Raw genomic sequence first — 20,273 nt, 5'->3', positions numbered from 1 at the left:
GAAGTAAGAAACTCGGAAGTAGATGCATGCAATAGGTAGCATCTCCACAAATCATTTTATCTGCTTACCAGTTTGAAAATGAATAACAAAGTTCTGGAGAAACTACTGTTATTAGATTTCTCTGTCTCTGGATTGCTGATAACTAAAATAAGTTCTGAGTTTGAAAATGTATACATTTAATCATCTAAAACAATGACCCCCGTCTTGTCTCCCTGAGAATTTTCTTTCCCAGTAGGCTTATCATCAGTTTTGATGTCAGCGTCATTTTTAGCTTCTGCCATTTCCATGCCAGTACCGGTTTTCCCCAGCAAAGATGTGGGATCAGCTGGAGATGAATCCACGTCTGCGACAGCAGGATTTTTACTCGATGCTTTACTTCCTTCTACTGTTGGCTCGGATTCTGGTGTACCCTTTACCTCAGTTTCCACCACAGCATCAAGCTTGTTGACACCTCGCTCTGTCTGCGGCAAACTTGGCTCTGCAGAGGTGCTCTGAATTTCAGGCTGCAACTCTTTATCTTCATTTGGCATTGGCTGCTCCAATGGAGGACTTGTCTGGGTAGAGAGAATCTGGTTTACATCTTCACAAAGGGTTTCTAGAAGTTGGAGATTCGTCCTCAATTGAGCACTTGCCGGCTGGCTTGTTAAAGATGTCTTCACTACTTCATGAACATTTTCTTCCAGTACCTTGCACATCTGCCAATGAATAGATTAAAACCAGTGAACATAATATGTTAATTAGCATTGGAAAGGGCACAGAGACAAAATCAGTTCTCTTTTCCAATCAATATTCAGTCTTTCTTCCCTCCTTTTTCCCCACAGTTAATGTGAACCCAATAGGCAACCTAACTGGCCAATGCTGCCACTTCACAAGGACATATGCATGTGCTCAAACCCCAATGTCAATGAAAATGATTTACCTCATTATAATGCTGAGCCAATCCCAATCGATCTGCATCACTGTCACAAGCAGCTGCTGATATTTCTTCTGATGCTGCAGTGAAGGAACAGTACTCAGCAGGGAACTTATACAAGGGATAAACCAAGTCAACATTGGACAATGCAACAGACTAAAAAGAATGATTCAGAAAACTGGCAGTAACAGGCACAAACTAAATGCGTAACATGTACATACTGAAATTTGTTTATCATTGTATATGATTAACACAGTTTAAGATATAACAATGTCCTTACTAATTGCCTCTAATTTTGGCAACTGATCAACCATTTGGGAATCAATCTCCATTGAGGTTGGACTTGGTCTTTCTGTTGTCTTTCTTTCACTCTCAGGCTCTTCACTCGGGATCTCATTTGATTTTACATCATCACCCTGCAAACAGGAAAGATTGAAAGAAAAGCAGATTAAATGAAAACTACGTAAAGCCAAATAATCACCGTAACAAATTTAGACACAAAAATACAGTTGACGGTTCAAGCTACAATAGAGTAGCAGTTTAATTCTATCAAATGCACATAGACTGGATCAAATGAGATGTCTTTGGCTGTGTCATAGAATACACCTAAAACATATAGCAATAGAATAGTCCAGAAATAAACAGTGTCAGGTGAAGCATTGTAATTGGAGAAGAAAGCACAGCAAGGCATGCTACTGAAAAAATAGTAAAACTCTGCTCTCTTCATACACCATCGGAAAACAAATTTAATGAAACAAAGGTTTTTCAAGATTTGATTGACTCACAAAGTATTCTTTCTGGTACTCTGCATTAAGCCCTTTCTCAAGAAGAAGCACTCTTTTCTTGATAAATTCAACTTGTCTTCTCTGCATATCTCTGAAATGATATAATACAGAAGAATCTTGATATACTTGTGCTTGATTTGCAGCATCAGTTGTTCCTTGGACACCAGCAGCTGCTGAATCATTCCCAGTGCTGTTTCCCTGCATTTGGAGTGCTTCTGGATTGGCTGAATTAGCACCATTTGGTGCTTGAGAACTGGCTCCAGGGACAGGTAGATTTATAAAGGGGAGATTCAATTCTTGACAGATGACCTCCTGAACCTTCAAGTCCTTATCATCAACAATAGCTTGCCATCTACCATACCCATGCCTAGATATTCATTGTTGGGGGGGGAGGGGGGGAAGGAATTCTTTATTAGCTCCAAGTTTAAGAGAGCTAAACAATGAAATCTGATAATATCGAAGAGAGACATTAATATCCAACTCTTCCTTAGCATGAAATGCATATATCCGTACATATATACACATATTCCCTCATAAATGCATAAACCTGAGATCAGATTATGGTAAGTGCAAGCTTTGGTACCTAATGTTCAATCAATATCCATCATCTAACCAAAGAGAACACAGATATTGCAGTAGCTGAGGGATCGGCAGAACTCACATTTGTATAGATATAAAATAAAATACTTACATCTTGAGAACTGTATAGATACAGGACAGAACCAAACTCCAATATAGCTTGACATTTGGGAAGCATAGTTAAAACAGGATCACATTAATCAGGATAAGCAACAGGGACAAACACTAACATGCAAAAATGAGATATAAAGCTACAAGCAATGCAGCACTTCAAAACATACAAAGAATTCATTAGCCAGTAATGCAAATTTATTGACAGATGCGCATAACACCAAAGAAAAGGTAATATCTATTGTAATACAGATACATGTTTCAGCGTGTTAAATAAAGCAAGAAACATACTTTAGCACAGCGCGCAGTAATAATGAATCGTGTTCCTCCTTCCAAAACTTTCCACCCCTCAGTCCTGGATAGCGCAAATATATGTCATCTGTAAAAAGAGGAGTGCCTGGCTTTTGTGATAAGAATTTCACCTATAATTCCAAATTACAAAAGAATAGTTATGATCACTGTAAGAGAAGTTAAATGCATCAAGAAAACAACCTTGACAAATATAAAGCAAAATAATGAAATGCATTGGGCAAACAAACCCTAGAATATAGAGTGAAATAATGAGACTCTACAAATGACAAAATACATGTGATACATAGCAATGGTTAAGTGAATTTTCCAAATGCCAAGAGGTAAAATGTTTCTGAAAGAATCATAAATTTCCTTTCACAAACTTGCCTTATCTCTAATCAAAAGCAAGACCGCTATCCTTACAAGCACATCCTGAATTCTAAGCCCCTCTTTTGGAACACCATCTACAACAAGGAAACAAAATCAATGAAATATTAGCTGCATAGCGAATGAACAGAGCAGAGGGAAAAAGAGAGAGAGCAAACAATGGAGAAATTCAATTACCTGAGAAGGTTGGAGAGTCGGTTATATCTTCAGTAATGTGGGTCAAGAAAAGGATCCCATACCTGTTTTTTTTTTTTAAATTAATTTTTTAATAAAAAATTAAAAAATAATAAAAACTAACAATATCAGCGAATATGCCAAATATGGACAAAAGGAAAAATGAAACCCTGCCCTGAAATCTATCTTAATATATTATTCCATTTCTTAAGAGACTCAATTAATTACAAATTTCTCAATTGACTCTAGAACATGAGTGATAGTCAACTCTATGGTACAGACAGAGTGAAGAGTTAAAAGGGCCTGTTGTCATTCTTGAGCAAGAAAAAAGGACCACAGACCTAGTGAGATAACTTTCAACAATGACTGGGGAAGGTGCTGATTGAGGAGGGGGAAATGATACAAGGATGTTGATCCTAGCCATAGATTCTTGAACGCAGCTGGACTGTTTAATCTTGCTAAAAAACACTCCTTAGATTCAAAGATTACGTGTAAACATCTTAACAGACTGTTGAGAAGGTCTAGTTAAAGCAAAAGCATGAATGTAGGAGACTCATTACATGCTTAGAAATGACTATGATAAGCTTTAGCATTTTCACTCACATCAAATCAATACAATTGATATTAAGGGAAATGAAATGACTAACCACTTATCATGAAATATCCCATTACATTAATCTGACTCGAGAATTGAAATTTCCTCATACAGCCAGAGAGAGAGAGAGAGCTAGACCGCAGCCTAAGATGGTCTAAGTGAATCCCAATTCATATCTAAAGATAGTTATACCTCCAAATAATTGCACACTCATAAAAGCAACATAAATGACTTATTATATAAATTAATGAATATTCATGCTTAGAATCATTTGAATGCCTTTGGACCTGAGAAGATTCAGCAACAATTTTAAGCACATTCAAACAATAGCCAATCAAATAGATAAGTAATACCACCAGTAAAAGCTGCAAACATCAATTAGACTACAACGCTAAACCACAATTAAAAGCATATGAAGCAAAGTTCAGTTAAATACTCTCTTATTTCTTCATAGCTCTTCTGTTTTAAGCGAGGGGTAAATTCCTTCCAGTCGAAGTCCCCGACCCCAAACCTGTAATCACCATCCCAGAGTAAGACAAAATGCAAGATCTGCACTACTAGATATAAACTCACAATATAATTCTTGTTAAATCCTTAGATTCTCACCACAATCTAGTCATACATTAAAATAAACAAGCACCAAAACATGGACGCGCACACAAAGAGACAAACAAAAGGCGGGAAGGTAGCAAAAGAATGGGGTGGAATATACGTAACAAAAATACAACTGAAGTACCAAAATCTAAAAAGGTGAAGAGTTAACCTCATTAATATTTGTACAAATGCAGCCCTCTGGTTTTGGCTGAAACCTAGCACTCTGAATGACCTCCCTTCACCTTCCATCAGAGGAGGTGGCTCCATACTATCCACTGCAAACAATTGCCAAAAGTGGCCTGATAATGAAAATACTATCATCCAATTTTCTTACTGAATCAAATAGAACTAGGATAGAAGAAAATACCACGAGATCTCTTCTTGTTGGGTTTCCGGCCAGGTTGAGTTCCACTGGATGTGGTGTCGCCGTCCGTCAAGTCAGCTTCATAGTTATCATCCTCACCTTCAGAGCTTACATCTTCCAAACCAGCTAGATCATCTTCTTCAACAGACACCATCTAAAAAAGATCAAAAAGCACAAGTCAATCCAATTTCTAAATTAATTCCATTTCTACAGTGATTAAACTGATTCCCCCCCCCCCCCCCCCCCTTTTTCCTTGTTTGCTGCATATCAAAATAGGGAGGAAATTGAAAAAACAGCAGCAAAACTATAATTTAGTCACAAGAAAGCAGACATCTATTAATAGTTGTAATCTTCCTTTTTTAATCAAGCAACAAAAATACCCAGAATCCCACAATAACCGACTTTACCCAGACTGCTGAGTTGGTGCTGATGCCAGATCACCACTCAGCCACTTGAACCCAGGGTTTTCCAAGATCAGGCATGATCTTATAGACACAAACCCTTTTACTGTTTCAATTTACCCTGTCTAATAGAACTGAAGCAAGGCCATGATGAAATACCTGCTTACGGCTTCTCTTTCCTTTTCCTAAAGCGTTGAACTCCTCAACTTTATGCACTTCGTACCTGTCTTTCAGCAACTCTTCCCAGTAACTTGATCTTTCAGAATTGCTCATGCTAGATTTATTTTCCGCGGCCAATTTTTGAGCTTCCTCCTCTGCTGCAGCCTCCACTTCTTCAATATATTCAAAATTTGCCACCTAAACATATAATAATGCCCTTCTTAATAACCAGGCATAGTTCAATATATTTATAAAGTAAATTTATACAAAAAGTTCTACCGCAAACAATGTGGCCCTGGCTCAAATAAGGAACAGTAAGCGGTGAACAAGATAGGAATTATATTTGGCAGTCAACAGATTTCCTCACTAACAATCCAATAATTAATGGCCAGAAAAGGTAACCCGTCTTATCTCAAGTTTAGTAATCCACACGCAATTTGAGTACTAATTTAGGCAAAAAAAAAAAAAAATCCAAAAGGATTTATTACTTAATGCGGTCCTAATTTCACTTTTTGAGAGGTTTCCAGTGATCTTGATTTACATGCAAGAAGCAGCACATGAAAAAGTTGCGGAAAACTGGTGCATTGCAAAACCTTTCCAGATTCGACCAGATTTTGTCACTAAGGCAACTTAATGACTGACAGGTCATTGCATAGTGCTAGTCCGCTCAATCCGGAGTAAGATCTCAAAATTTGTCACCTGAATACAGTCTTAACCATCAAAGTCTTCGCATTAGTGAATGCGCTGAAGACGTGTTTAACACATGGCCAAGTACAAGACTTCTACGATCAGACCGCTATTATGCTAGATGGAAGAATTTAAAAAATGATCCGTCCATTTTCAAGTGTGATCGGTAGATTTGCTAATAGTACATAGTAATCTTACTCCATGATCTATCTATTGTACAAGCATCCACATTATTATGCTAAAAATGCTTACCTCAATTTAAATGTGAAATATTTAAAAAGTGATCCTGTCCTTTTAAAGTACAAACAGTAGAATTTCTACTAAAAAGTGGCAATGCTACTCCTTTACTCCATGATCAATCTATTGTATAAGAACCCACATCATACCTAATCACAACTCAAGACAAACAAAGGAACAATCCTAATGGGAAGATAGAATTATAGAAAAGATAGAATAAAGCATGAAATTGATTACGGAGCAATTCCCTGCATATTCTCTTCTATAAGGAATTTAATAGGCAAAAATTAAATGAAAAACATGTGCTAGGTTTAAATCCTTAATGATTAAGATTTTTGATATCCTTACGAATTAGTAAGTTAATAATTAACAGAGTTTATTTACGTAACGACAAGGCTTATCATGGGTGGTTCATGGATTTAACCAAAAACCGCATATCCGCTTAAAAGGCAATGAAAGCTAGGAATAGTAGAATGTAGCAAGTTGTATAAAATTGCTAGAATATAAGACTGCGCCATTTGCTTCTTTATGATTAAATTGAATATTTGGCACCATTAATATAGGAAATTCTCAATATTTGGCTCCACAAAGTTCTTACAGAGACAAGGAAATGAATGGTCTAAACAAAAATGGTGATAGTTGGTAACTTTGTCCAAAGTAAAAAGATAGTGTAGTTAAACAGCTAAGCATCCACTTCAGTTACTGTCATATGACCACTTTCTCATGCAAGAGCGCATCTAAAATTTTCCATCACCAGCAGAATGCTGACCGAGTACACAATTAAAATGAATAAAAATAACCTATAAAAATAGAAAAAAAAAAAGTCCTAAATAAGTGACATCTAAAATACAGTCCAATATACACAAACTGACTACAACTACATACTTTTAAACCTTTCACCAAAGAAAGTAGGCCCAACAAGAAGAAAAAGAAAAGGTGAGTTCTATCTTTTCATTCACCAAGATAAAGAAACTCTAATTCAAATAACCTTTTCAATAGAACTAGAAAAATCATATCTAACATCAATCAATAGAAAAGAATCGCATATTAACATGCATATATTTATAATTGAAGACAAAACCTTGAAAGCCTTCAGAAATCCGTCTTCATCTTCATCATCCAAGGAAGCCTCTTCATCTCCAACTTGATCGCGGTCAAGTAATCTATGAAAGAAACAAAGAAGTAATATATTTAAGCTTAGGTATTTGAATACAAACCTGTGGATCTCAAGCAACCTCCAAAATTACCTATCTATAGCAGCATCATCGTAATGAATTTGGCGGGATTTTCCACCTTCATCATTCTCATCAGCAAATAGTTCCTTTGATCCATACCTGATGATGTCATCCAACTCTTCCTAAAGTAGAAGTGATTCAGTTCCTCAGACTCTTGCATTCATGCTAGTCTCACGTGTATGCATAATAGTTAAGGAAGGAGGGGCAAGGGAAAGATGGAAACAGCAAACAGTTCATTGTTTGCAGCAAACACAAGATCTAACTCACATCCAAACATGATAACAGTGATAAATAAGAAACTAAAAGAGAAGGGGTGGGGGTTGAAGAAGAGGGTAACCACAAACAATACATAGTCCACAGCAAAAACTAATCACATACATACACAATACACAATAATTGCAGAGAGAGGATTGGTTTTCAAGGGAAGAGGGAGTGTGTGACAATGTATAGCTGATAGCTAATGCAAGAACTTATCACATACATACATTAATACCAAAGAGAGGGTAAGAGGAGATATTAGAGTTAAACAAGGCACATTCTATGGTCCACAGCAAAGGCAAGAACTAACATTCCTCGAAGAATTAGCTCAAATATAATGATCAGAACAACAAGTAGCTGATACGACAAAGAAGGTTAAGGAGGACTCATGACAAAACTGAATATAATTGAACCTCAAACCCTTAAAGGTTAATATCATTGAAATGTACAGCAAAATCATATGCAATGGCTGGTTTATAAATCATTCTCAGAAGCTCCTCTTAATTTCTAAAAATATCTCCCCTTAAATTCATCCGAAGCTTTCCTGGCATGTCAAAAACTCTGCACAGGAAGTCTTATGAACTTAGAAAACACCAGGTCAGTCTAATTTTCTGCCAATCCAAAGGCAAGGGCAATAATGCTAATAAACCATATTTTTCCAGCATAAAAAATTATCCTTTAACCAATTTCTTTGCTGATAGTCAACTTTCTAGCCCTTTCTACAGCATCACAAACCCATACATCATTTTTCCAACTCCTAGTCCACAAGAAGACAAGCTCCAAAATGCCTTCCACAGAGCAAGAAAGAAGCCTCCACGTCTGAAAGAAGATTGTTACCTGATTAATGTTCTGGGCCTTTAGCCTCCCTACAACAAGATGCTCTAGAACCATTTTCTTCTTAGTCATTTGCATCATCCTTTCTTCAATGGATCCTCGCGTTATGAGCCTAAAAATCATTACCTACAAAACCAAAACAATATTTCTCATATTAAAAATAAGCCCAACATCAATGATCTACCTCAACATATCAGGGATTGGGGGGGAGAATAGCTACAACCTTGTTGGTCTGCCCCAGTCGATGAGCTCTAGCCATTGCTTGTAGATCGGCATGAGGATTCCAATCACTACAAAAAGTTAAAAAATTCTAAAAACTTGTCAGAATATAAGAATTAACTGATCAATTAGGATACGCCCTTGGGGCTGTCAGTATTATTAATAGAATATGGTGACAGTGAAACATTGTGCATCAGGAGACAGATCAGAGAACTGGTTATCTTGTCAATAGCTGCTCAAATACATATGCAATTCAGAAGAAAACAAAGAGCAAAACTTTCCTGTTCTCTTTGAAGATTCTAGGAATTATGAAATTCGCAAATGGCAAAACCATAAGATACACTTGAGCATCTAAGCAGTGTTAGACTAAACACTGGTGGAATATAACAAAAAGTATAAAACTACTGATAAGGCATTCTATTTATGCAAAAAAACTTCAACATATTAGGACACTTGATCAATTACAACAAATGTATAAAAGCAAGTGTTCCATAAATCTTTCATTCATAATCATTTTACATGCTCCAACTCACATCCCATTGATGCTGCAATGCCTCAGAATTGACAATCATGCTTAGTAACAAGAGAAGGAGAAATGAATGTTAGAAAGAAAGCATTTTACCTGTCATATATGATAACTGTGTCTGCCGTCGCAAGGTTAATTCCCAAGCCCCCAGCCCTAGTAGAGAGCAAAAAACAAAATCTGGAAGAATTTTTGGCATTAAATCGATCTATGCGTATCTGTCTCTCAGCTCCACCAACCTTGCCATCTATCCGCTCGTACTGCCATTTCTGAAAATAAAAATTTTGACCAAGAAAGATCCCAATTATCCATACATGCCAAAAAGTCATCAACTGCTGCAGCATTCAAATTATAAACATTAAAAAATGTGAGCAAAGTAAATTACTATTGTACCTTAAAAGTTAAGTAATCTTCTAGTAAGTCCAGCATGTGCTGGAACTGCGAATATATAAGAACTCTATGTCCCTGCTCTTTAAGTTTCACCATCATTTTATCCAAGAGTTGCAGTTTCCCAGAAGATTCCAGCAGCTGCCTGTCATTTAATAAAAAGAATGCAGAAGCAGATATCAGTGTGATTCAAGCCAGGTTATATCTTTGGCCTAATTGAAAATCCCAAAAAGGGGAAAAAAAAAAAAAAACTAAGGTCTATCATCTAAAATCTAAATCATCAGAATACATAAAAAGGTAATTTCAGAATAAAATATCATAGCGTAGAAGATTACTTGAAAGATTCATTTGTATCTTCTATATCTGGCTCAACTCCTTCCAACATATAAGGATGACAACAAAGCTTGCGCAATTCCATAACGACATTAATAAGAGAAATCTGGTTCAATATACACGAACATAGTACCTCGTTAGGTCAAAATGCAATAAAAAAGGGTTTACTTCACTTAAACATGCAACCATACCTGCGCACCCCCCCGTCGAGTTAATATTTGATAGTTACGTGTCAGAATGGCCTTATAATATTCCTTCTGCTTACTACTTAATTCAACACGTAAAATGAGTTCCTTCTTGGGAGGTAATTCCTTCATGACATCTTTCTTCACTCCTGCAGTAGCATTTAAAAGCATGTTCACTCATTCTGAGCAACATATTGAAATATGAATGTAATGGTAAAATGTATGAATGGACGATCAGCATCCCATTGGACTAAAAGATATATAGCCATCAAGATAGATTTACTTTTCAATAAAACCAAATCAAGCCCTTCATGTCAAAAACATAAAAAATTGCACTTCTCCCAAGAAAAGCATCACATTGAGAAATACCAATTCAATTGTTTTCAATGAGAAACAAAAGCCAATCGCCATACTGGAGGATTGACAGATTCAAATTAGAAATACCATGGAAGCATGAAGGTAACTCAAAAGAATGGGGTCAAGAAAGTGAGAACCAGACAGTGCACATTCTTGCTGTACGAATTAATTTGGTAGGAACTAAAAGAACCAACAAAGATTCAAGACTCATATTAGACACTTCTCTCTGTTTTGTATCAGAAAATTGCTTAAAATTTACAATTTTATATAAACACACTAAAGATCCGAAACCTTTTTAATAACATTCAACATTTCAAACATCACAGCAATATCAGGAATGAACAAAGAGGAAATAAAATGATCAATTACCAAGTTATCATAAATTTGAACCATGATCAACACACTCACAACAATAAACTTAGTAACACTAGCAATTACAGAAGTCAAATGAAGCCAGCAATATAGAAGAGTAAGATTAAGATTTATACTTCGAAGAAGATGGGGGGCCAACATTCTATGAAGTCTTGAAATCTGCTCCTCTTGATTTATATCCTTGAACTCTTCCTGGAACTCCTCTAAACTTCCAAACTGCATGTATTTAGTAATCAACTACCACAAACTTTTCTTCAAATTCATAAACGAGTTTGACAAACAATCTTAATTTAACAAAAGGTAAATATCATTACTCGATAAACCAGAAATCACACTAACCTTCCCAGCATCAAGGAAGTGCATGAGCATAAAAAGTTCATCCAGATTGTTCTGAGAATGTAGAAGTACACATAAGTTCACAATAATATAACATGGATACATGTAAAACATAGCAAGACAAAAATTTGAATCAATTTTAAAGTTATACACTGATACGTGAGATTACTAGTCAAGAAATATAGCAAAATATGGGAAGTAAGCACTAACATAAAATACAATACACTATCATAATAGAACAACCAACCTGAAGAGGTGTTCCAGTTAAGAGCACACGATGTCTAGTTGAATATTGCTTCAGTGAAGAAAACAATTTCGAATCCTTATTTTTTAGACGGTGACCTTCATCAACAATCTACATTTGAATGTCAGTGTTAACCAGCAATCAGATATAGGAGAATGGCAATGCCCTAAATAAGCAAGAGAACCTTACCATGCATTGCCACTTTATCGGTTTCAAAGATGCACTGTCCAAGTTAATCATCTCATAAGATGTTAGGAGGACATCAAACTTTATCCTGTCTTGCTTGCTTTCACTGACAACTTGACCAGATTTCTTTTTCTTGACCTTCTTAGGATTTTTGGGGAAGTAAAATTCATATTCCTGATAATATTACGAGCTTGGGAAGTGCCAACATACATAACCTGCAACATGCAAACTACAGTTCAGGATAATTTTTTCTGACAAATGATAACAAGAAGCTGAAAAAATGCCATGTACATACAACATTCATTTGTGGTGCCCAAGTTGCAAATTCACGTTCCCAGTTTCGCAATGTTGAAAGTGGAGCTACAACTAAATGCGGAGAGATGCGCTCTCCAAAAAGAGATGCTAAAAAGGCAATACTCTGTATGGTTTTGCCTACAACCAAACAAAAAGCAAAGCATTGGCAAAATCAAGTCACAAAGATGCAAACATGGAATGCTCTTTCCAAAATCCAGAACAGATCAAAGCAAGACCTACCAAGACCCATTTCATCAGCGAGTATCACATGTGTCTGTTTGGACCAAGAAAAACGTAAGAAGTTCAGTCCTTCAAGCTGATATGGATGTAGTGAACCTTCAGTTACAAGAGAATAAACAATAAATATTAAAAAATACACGATGATTAAGCAAAATAAAACATAAATCTGATGCAAGCCTGCCAGTTTGGAAAAAGATATCAATGACATACCTCCAGAAAGAAATTCAGGACTATGTTCATACTGTTGAAATTCTTTTGGTTTCTTTGTAGATTCAGTAACATCTTGAGGGCTACTCTTCTGCTTATTACAAGACGATCTGTGTGATCTAGACTGAATTTTGATAAATCTTTCAATTTCAGGTTGAAATGCAGATATATCTGATTCATATTCCCAATAGCATTCATCATAGGAAAGTTCTTTATACTTCACAAGATATTCCTTCTCGTCATCCTCTCCCCTGCAACATCTCAAAAACAAACTCACGTCATTCTAAAATAGAAATGAAAATGAAACACCACAAAGCAATGGTAAAAGACTCACTGCAAAAGAATATATTATCCGCCATTCATCAAGAACCAAACCAGAAATAAATAGGGACAGATTTGTTAAAATTATGAAATTTTTAACACTAAAGATTTAACCACATGTACACATTCTGAACTCTACCAAAGGAAAGACACATAACATTTGAGAAAAGAAAGAATAACTCCCCTTCATAACTCACTAATGTCCAATTCAATGTCAAAACTTAAAAAAGAAGATTCTCCAGACTAAATCAAATCAGGAGCAACAAAAAGACAATACAGAGACAGAATCTTGTGTGCATGTGTGGCTGTACTGATAAAAGTTTCAGATTGTTAAACCTGCAGGCAAGAATCCGATCAACAGTAGTCCACTCAGGTCGAATGGCAACAAAGTCTTCTTCAGCATTATTGTTTGATGACATTTGGCGATGGAAATTGTTTACTTTAGTCCTCAGACGAGGATTGGACTTGAAAGCTTTTAGGAACTCTTTTTCAGGTACCCTGCGGAGAAAATAGAACTAGCAGGTTACTTAAGACTGCCAGAAAACACAAAAACACAAACATTGCTGAGTAAAAAGAAACACCGAAAAGCAAGATAGATTAGAGAAAAGCATAATCTAAAATGCTAAAACAGAGTAAATAGAAAATCAGACAGTTCACTGCAAATTTTACTCCGCTCTAAAGGAACAAGTAGTCAAATAGGTTTTGTATTCAATTAATACCATTAATAAGGGATTTACCAAGTGCAATGCAAATAAGATAATCCCTTCCACTTTACAAGATACTGTTTAACAAATATCTGCTTAGAACCCAGCTTAGAGACATCACTATCACCAGCTACAGTTGGACGCATCTCACAGTCCAATATTTTGTCAATATCATTCAGCGGGCTAACCTGCAGGTATAAAAATGTTAATTCTCAGCGTAGAGATACAAGCAAATAGTTAAACAAAAATAAACACAATACTGAGCATAAGATAGAATCATACACATTCTGGGCACCTCCAGCTGCCAGAAGGAGGAGCTTTTAGCGGAGGAACCAAACACTTAGCATGGTATGCATATGTACAAGTATCACAGCTCATAAGATTTTCACTTTCTCCACAGGCTTGACATGAATCATCTTTCTGTTAATTTACAATCAGAAACATCTTAAAATTGAAGAAAAACCATCTAGCCACGCTTTAAACATGGAAATAAGTGCACAATAAAAATTTCAGAACAATATCAATACAAGAAGCATGAGTGCATGACCAACCACCCAAGTTTTAGTTTTGTCTGTCAAAGACCTTCCTACCATTACAAACTTTAATGATAAAGTGAAAACAAATAGTGTGAAAGGCCTGTGATGAAAAGCCAGAACTATGAGATATAACCCTATCAATTATACTTCAACAACATGCAAAAACCGAGACATGAGAAATGCTTGAAACTAAGACATTCATCTACATGCAAACTGTGCCTGTACTTCATCACTAAAATCTAGTTCCCTAAGCTTTAAGCAATGGTGAAAAGCATGCATTTCAGATAAAATCAAATCCTAAATAACTGCCGTGTAAATGTTTGATTTCATGCGGACCATCATCTAAAACAATCCAAATGCAGTAACCAATATAGTTGCCAACCCAAGACTTAAAAGAATGCCTTAGTTTTGAGAAAGGCAAGTAATTTACACAAAAAAACTGAAAATACTTAATTAATCAGTTAGACATACAAGTTTTTACTCTTTGTGTTCAAAAGCTCAGCATCAGGAGATGCAAGAAAAACTTAATATAACGGACGAGGAAAAAAAAAATACTTATAAGAGGATTTCAAAGACAAAAAGAATCAAGAAACAGACCGCATCAATCCTGACTATTCTTTCAAACTTTTCCTCCGTGGTCCCAGGTTTTCCTTGCTCAAAATCAGCATCATCATCCGATTCATCTAACTGATAAATTGGCTTCCGATCTGATCTAACCCGGAGCCTCTCAACCAAGCTACTCATATTCTGCAAGATAGGAAAAAAACCATTCAATTTTTAATAAATTCTCAGCGGACCTAATTGGCATCTAGTGAACTCAGAAGGAATTCCTGATACCTTATATATCAAATGGAATCCCAATGGTTCAACAAATTATGATCCCAAACGAATTAAAAGTATTGTACATAAGTGACTGATCTTAGCCCTTTTTAATATTTTTGAATTATTAATGGTATTAACATAATTACGAACACACTCTTCCCCCCTTGTTCCCCTCACGGGAAGGTTTGGATTTATTATTTGTCATTACAACATAAATTCACATAATACGTAAAATAGAACACTTCATTCTTTGCATATTCCTCAAATTAAAACAACCGCAAGCACCCAATAACTATAGAAACAAAATAATTTCTATGGTTTATAACTAACATTAAATTCAATTAACCATTTTGAGCATAGTATTTCTTTAAATAAAATGATATAAGTACGTAACAAGCATACATAGCTGCATAAAATATAAAATTGGAAAATAAATCTTCAATAAATTACTATTAACTAACTGCTTTATTAATTTTTTTTAAAAAAAAAGTATTATCATTTTTTAACATATAATTATATGAATACTCGCTTCTTTTTATTTTAGTCCCGCATAGCACCAAAGATTTTATATTCTATTCCATCATCAGTGCTTTTGTTACCTTTTAATTACATTTTTTTTTTTTTTTTTGGTGACAAAAAACCCTTGGAAATGTACCAAAGAGAGAGGCAATAATTTCTAACACATAGGCCCCAATCCCTTTGCTACAAGGAAAGAAGATGCCTTTAGGTCCATAGGCCATTTCTCTATTCTTCTTATTTTGTTTACGAAAACAAACTGGCAAGAATATTTTTTCTCAATTCCTCTTCTTCTTCAAGTACAAGTAAGCTTTGCCTCATAAATTAGGAACTAAGCAGGCCAAAATAAGTGATATGAGAACCATGAATAAAGAAAACAATTTAAGGACATAAACAACAAGCATCATCCTCTTAACCATATACATAAAACTTTTGAATCTAATTATCACTTAGAAGGGTACCACTATCAGAAGTCATAATTGGATCTTCGCCCTCTGAACAAACTTAGAACATTCTAGCAGCATTATTTGCAAAAACATACTATCCTATCCCAAGAAATGAATTAAAACACCAGTGTGTATGCTCATATAGAACAACATCACTTGAATCATAAATGTAACAGAGAGGTCAACACGCAAAAAGCAAATAACCATTGAAAGACAGGTGGAGATTTGGCTGGAAGATACGCAACAAACAACATCTAGTAATTAGCAACCTAAAAAAAAAATGAAGAATAAAGTGATTATTGATTGCTTCTGTTCGGCATAATATGCGAAGTGCCATGAAAGGTAATAACTCCACAACCCTTCACATGTAAATAAAAATTATGACGAGTAAACGCATCAAGGGGAAAACATAAGAATTATGAAAAGAAGTATATTTGGCAACAAAATCAACTAAGCATGATATAATATAAAAGCAGTTGTTTTTTTCTTTCAAATTTAATTCCTGTGATTGTAGTTTCTAGTGAGAAACCACAAACTGACTAGGAGAATTAAGCTCATTTGTACCACTTTAAAAAAGAAACATTACCAAAACCAAACCTAACTTCAAGATATGAGCTCTACATTTCTGATTTAAATTATAAGTTAATTTAAAAAAGGGAAATAAAATAAAATCTTCTCCAAAATGTTATTCAAACAGATGACGAATTGCATGAACAAGGTGAGAGAGGATCAAGAAGTCAAAAACACAGAGACGGAGAAAAGGAATTGAAACTTGCTTGAGTCACAGTCTGTTATTTTAGATAATTCTGAAGAGAAAAATTCAGGGAATCATCAAAAGGAGATTAAAATCAGCCAGTCGAACAACATCAAAAGAAAAGAAGAAATCACGTGTTGGAAAGTAATGATATCCTCAAATCTCATTCTTGAATAAGTTTACTAAAAACCTGCAGCTGTGTCAAGCAATGCGATTAAAATGGGATTTGTGTTAACTCATAGTTAAACTATTAAAGCTCAGAACAAATGTACGGAAAACTATAAGCGCGTAACAAATCTAGAATATTACTCTATATCATTCAAGTATAGGGAAAAATTAAGAAAGTAAGTAATTAAGAGTAACGGCAGTTATATTCTTTTGGCAAGCGGCGCAGCCACCTCATGAAGTTATAAGGATTATTAAATGATATATAAACCAACTACCAAAAGTGAAATACGGGAAAAAAGGATAATCCAAAACATTGAACAGATAAATCCGACAAACAATTTGTGCTTCAGCTTCCCCATTAACAGCTAGAGTGATCACAATGAACACCCACTTTTACCTGAAAGCTCGTGATTCCAATCCTACATCAGCAGCAAATTAAAAGCCGCAGCATGCCAATTCCAAATATACCCTAAAATTATTCACAAGAGCTGAACCCCAGAGCAATACAAATCCACACATACAATTCACTACGTAAGCAATTATAGGTTCCCAAAAATGAGACAATTATGAATCTTGAACTGAAACAACTAAACAAATAATAAAGCCTAACTTAGAAAGACATAAATTCTGAACATATATATATATATATATAAGCAGTAACTGAAGCAGAAATGCAATACCCATTTGCCAAAAACACACAAAATAATCAAAATCAAAACACGAATTTTTGTTATTATAATTCTTTAGTAGTTGTTAGTTAAAATGTATGACGAAAATCAAAAGGTTCGGAATTTACCAGCAAATTTCGGGACCCAGTAGCTCTTTGAACCCGATACCGAAATTTGGGTGAAACAAAAACGTCTGTGTCGAAAGAGAAATGGGGAGAGATTTTAGCGACTGTCGAAATATTTTGACAGCAACTACTGTTTAATAACTCCCCTTGTGCGTATATATATATACATATACATACATATATAAACCAACTTTGGCACCTAAATGGTATGATTTGGGAAGGGTACTATGGACTTTTAATTATATTTTTTATTCTAAAACTTTTTACGAATTTACCAAAAGAACCTGAACGGTTTTACAAAAATGACTCACTAATCACTTACTTTTATGGTTACAAACGAGTCTTTAGAACATAAAAGCCCAAGATATCTGTCGCACTAAATAGTTGGTCACCATCTAAAAGATTATTTGCCAATGTTCATGATTTCAGCCATATTACTTAAGGGTACTTATGTTCAAATTACCATTTTTTTATAATTAAAGTAAGAAACATGCTTCTTTCAAAAACAAAAGAAAAGAAAATTGATCAATGAGGGTCATTTTGTAAATTGAGTACACTTTTAAGTTATTTTCATTTTTTAATTAGTTTTTTTTAAACAATCAAGGGTAAAGTTTAAGGTAAGTGGTTTTTATGAAAATTAAGGGTATTTTTCTTTCCCAATCTATATAAAATTGTAAAGGAAATAAATTAATATGATTCAAAATTATTAGAATTCACAACTCGTTACGAGGATAACATACTATTTGGGATATTTATGAAGTGCAATATTTTAAATGATTAATATTTATCCATGGGTTATGAGACCGATAATTTATCGAGATTTTGGAATAATTTAATCATCATGTCCTACGGAAAATGTATGATAACATAAGGGTATTATTAACTTTTCAAAATTTACTTTACATCATATATATTGGAGAGTTATTAGGTTATAGTTTGTATTTCCACAATAGCAAGTGACATTCATTAGTATTTTCACAATACCAAGTGACATTCATGGAATCCAGTGGTGTGTGTATGTGTATGCATACGGATATTGGTCATATATTGAAAATAAAATTATCTAATATTCTTTTGAATTGTTAATATTCACTACATATAAGAGGATAACGGTATTGATGAAAATTAATATATCCAACATAGTATTTTGAATGGTTAAGATTCACACCTAATTATGATTTCAACAATACTAACTGAGACTAATACTTTGAATGATTAGTATTCACAACTCATTACGAGAACAACAATGCTAATTGAGATAAAAGCATTTATAACATTAACTTATAAAAATTTTACAACTATTAGTGACTTTGATTACATAATTTGAATTTGTAACCATGTTAAGAAGACAGTGTGAGATATGGTGGGGTTATTAACACTCTGAAAGTTATTTTAATACTTTATTATTTTGTACACTCAATCACTCATATGTTGATTTAAAAAAAAAATGGAAAAATGACAAACACACCCCCAGCGTTTAGACAAAAGGACAAAAATCCCCTAACGTTTCAAAAAAGACATTTACACCCCCATTCACTAATGAAAACAGTAACTTTTAAGAGAAATTACCGTTATACCCTTCTAGCATATAAAAAAATATATACAAGTTTAACTTGTGGTATTGATACTATAAAATTTTATTTAAATTTTAAACTTGTATATTTAACAATTCTCCACATGTTATCATTTAAACTTGTATATTTATAACTAATTTTTTATGTTCTTTATTATGGTATTAATTGAAATACAAGTTAACATTAATAACCAATTTTATTTATTTTTATTCTTGAGTAATGAATTAAATTTATTTGGCTTGAAGAGGGAATTTGATAAAAATTTAAATAGAGGAATTGGGTAATGAGGGTATATTTATAATTTTATTAATAATATATGGACAAATTGGAAAATCAACAATTTTTTTTATATGTTGGAAGGGTATAACGGTAATTTTTGTTAAAAGTTATTGTTTCCGTTAGTGAATGTGGTGTAAATGTCTTTTTTGAAATGTTATGGGGATTTTTGTCCCTTTATCTAAACGTTGGAGGTATGTTTGTCCTTTTCCCAAAAAAAATTAAGTTTTGCTTTGTACACACTTTAAAATAGAAAAAAAACCTCAATTAAACTATTTAAATTAATTAACTTTACTTACTTAAAACACTAATAAAACTATTCAACACACATAATTTTAAGAGACTTAACATATACTTACAACAATATGATCAAACAAGGTATAAATAAATTATTTAACGCAATTTTAGTTATTATTATTTTTGTTTATTTCTGTTCAATATTAGATTTTGCATCGAGAACAATTTGCAATGAGTGCATAATAATATAACTACCAAAAAAGAAACAAAAAACAAGACCAAAAAGAAGACCCAAAAAAAGGTTGTTTTATAATACCTCTTTCATTTTATTTAAAAAAAAAATCACATATACGTTGTAGTCAATTTTTTTTTTCAAAATATTGATCTCTTCATTGGTTGTCTAAGTATTGATCAAGATGTTGTAAATAAAAAATTTTAAGGCATAAGAATTATGCATTGAACATTGAATATAATATATGAGTATTCAAAGTGATTATGTAATATTGATTTATAATAAGTTATCTTTAATACTAAGTAATTCACATGGTAGCTATTTTTGTAAAAAAATAAAAATAAAATCAAAGTATCCAAAATAATTTTTAGCATACAAATAGCCTCACCTATGATAGTATTTATTTA

At 34.0% G+C, this 20,273-nt stretch overlaps 1 protein-coding gene across 1 annotated transcript; it reads right to left on the bottom strand.

The window, feature by feature from the left end:
* Window positions 1-17,680, bottom strand: LOC18053753 (CHD3-type chromatin-remodeling factor PICKLE). The gene is given in 32 exon segments (XM_024178554.1): window positions 1-695; window positions 920-993; window positions 1,194-1,329; window positions 1,699-2,065; window positions 2,680-2,810; window positions 3,067-3,143; window positions 3,244-3,305; window positions 4,272-4,346; window positions 4,599-4,704; window positions 4,797-4,947; window positions 5,354-5,551; window positions 7,359-7,440; window positions 7,525-7,634; window positions 8,608-8,730; window positions 8,828-8,894; window positions 9,446-9,615; window positions 9,740-9,878; window positions 10,069-10,172; window positions 10,258-10,400; window positions 11,097-11,196; window positions 11,320-11,370; window positions 11,564-11,671; window positions 11,750-11,922; window positions 11,925-11,961; window positions 12,042-12,178; window positions 12,281-12,376; window positions 12,491-12,738; window positions 13,145-13,306; window positions 13,546-13,700; window positions 13,795-13,932; window positions 14,646-14,795; window positions 17,551-17,680. Coding segments are annotated over 31 exon segments (4,386 nt in total). The 5' UTR covers window positions 14,793-14,795; window positions 17,551-17,680; the 3' UTR covers window positions 1-176.
* Between the last annotated feature and the right edge of the window lie 2,593 nt (window positions 17,681-20,273).

The sequence above is a fragment of the Citrus clementina genome, unplaced genomic scaffold (assembly GCF_000493195.1).
Source record: "Citrus clementina cultivar Clemenules unplaced genomic scaffold, Citrus_clementina_v1.0 scaffold_1, whole genome shotgun sequence".
NCBI classification, from domain to species: Eukaryota; Viridiplantae; Streptophyta; class Magnoliopsida; order Sapindales; family Rutaceae; genus Citrus; species Citrus x clementina.
The sequence above is the reverse complement of the archived record's forward strand: the minus strand, read 5'-3'. Positions and strand labels throughout refer to the sequence as shown.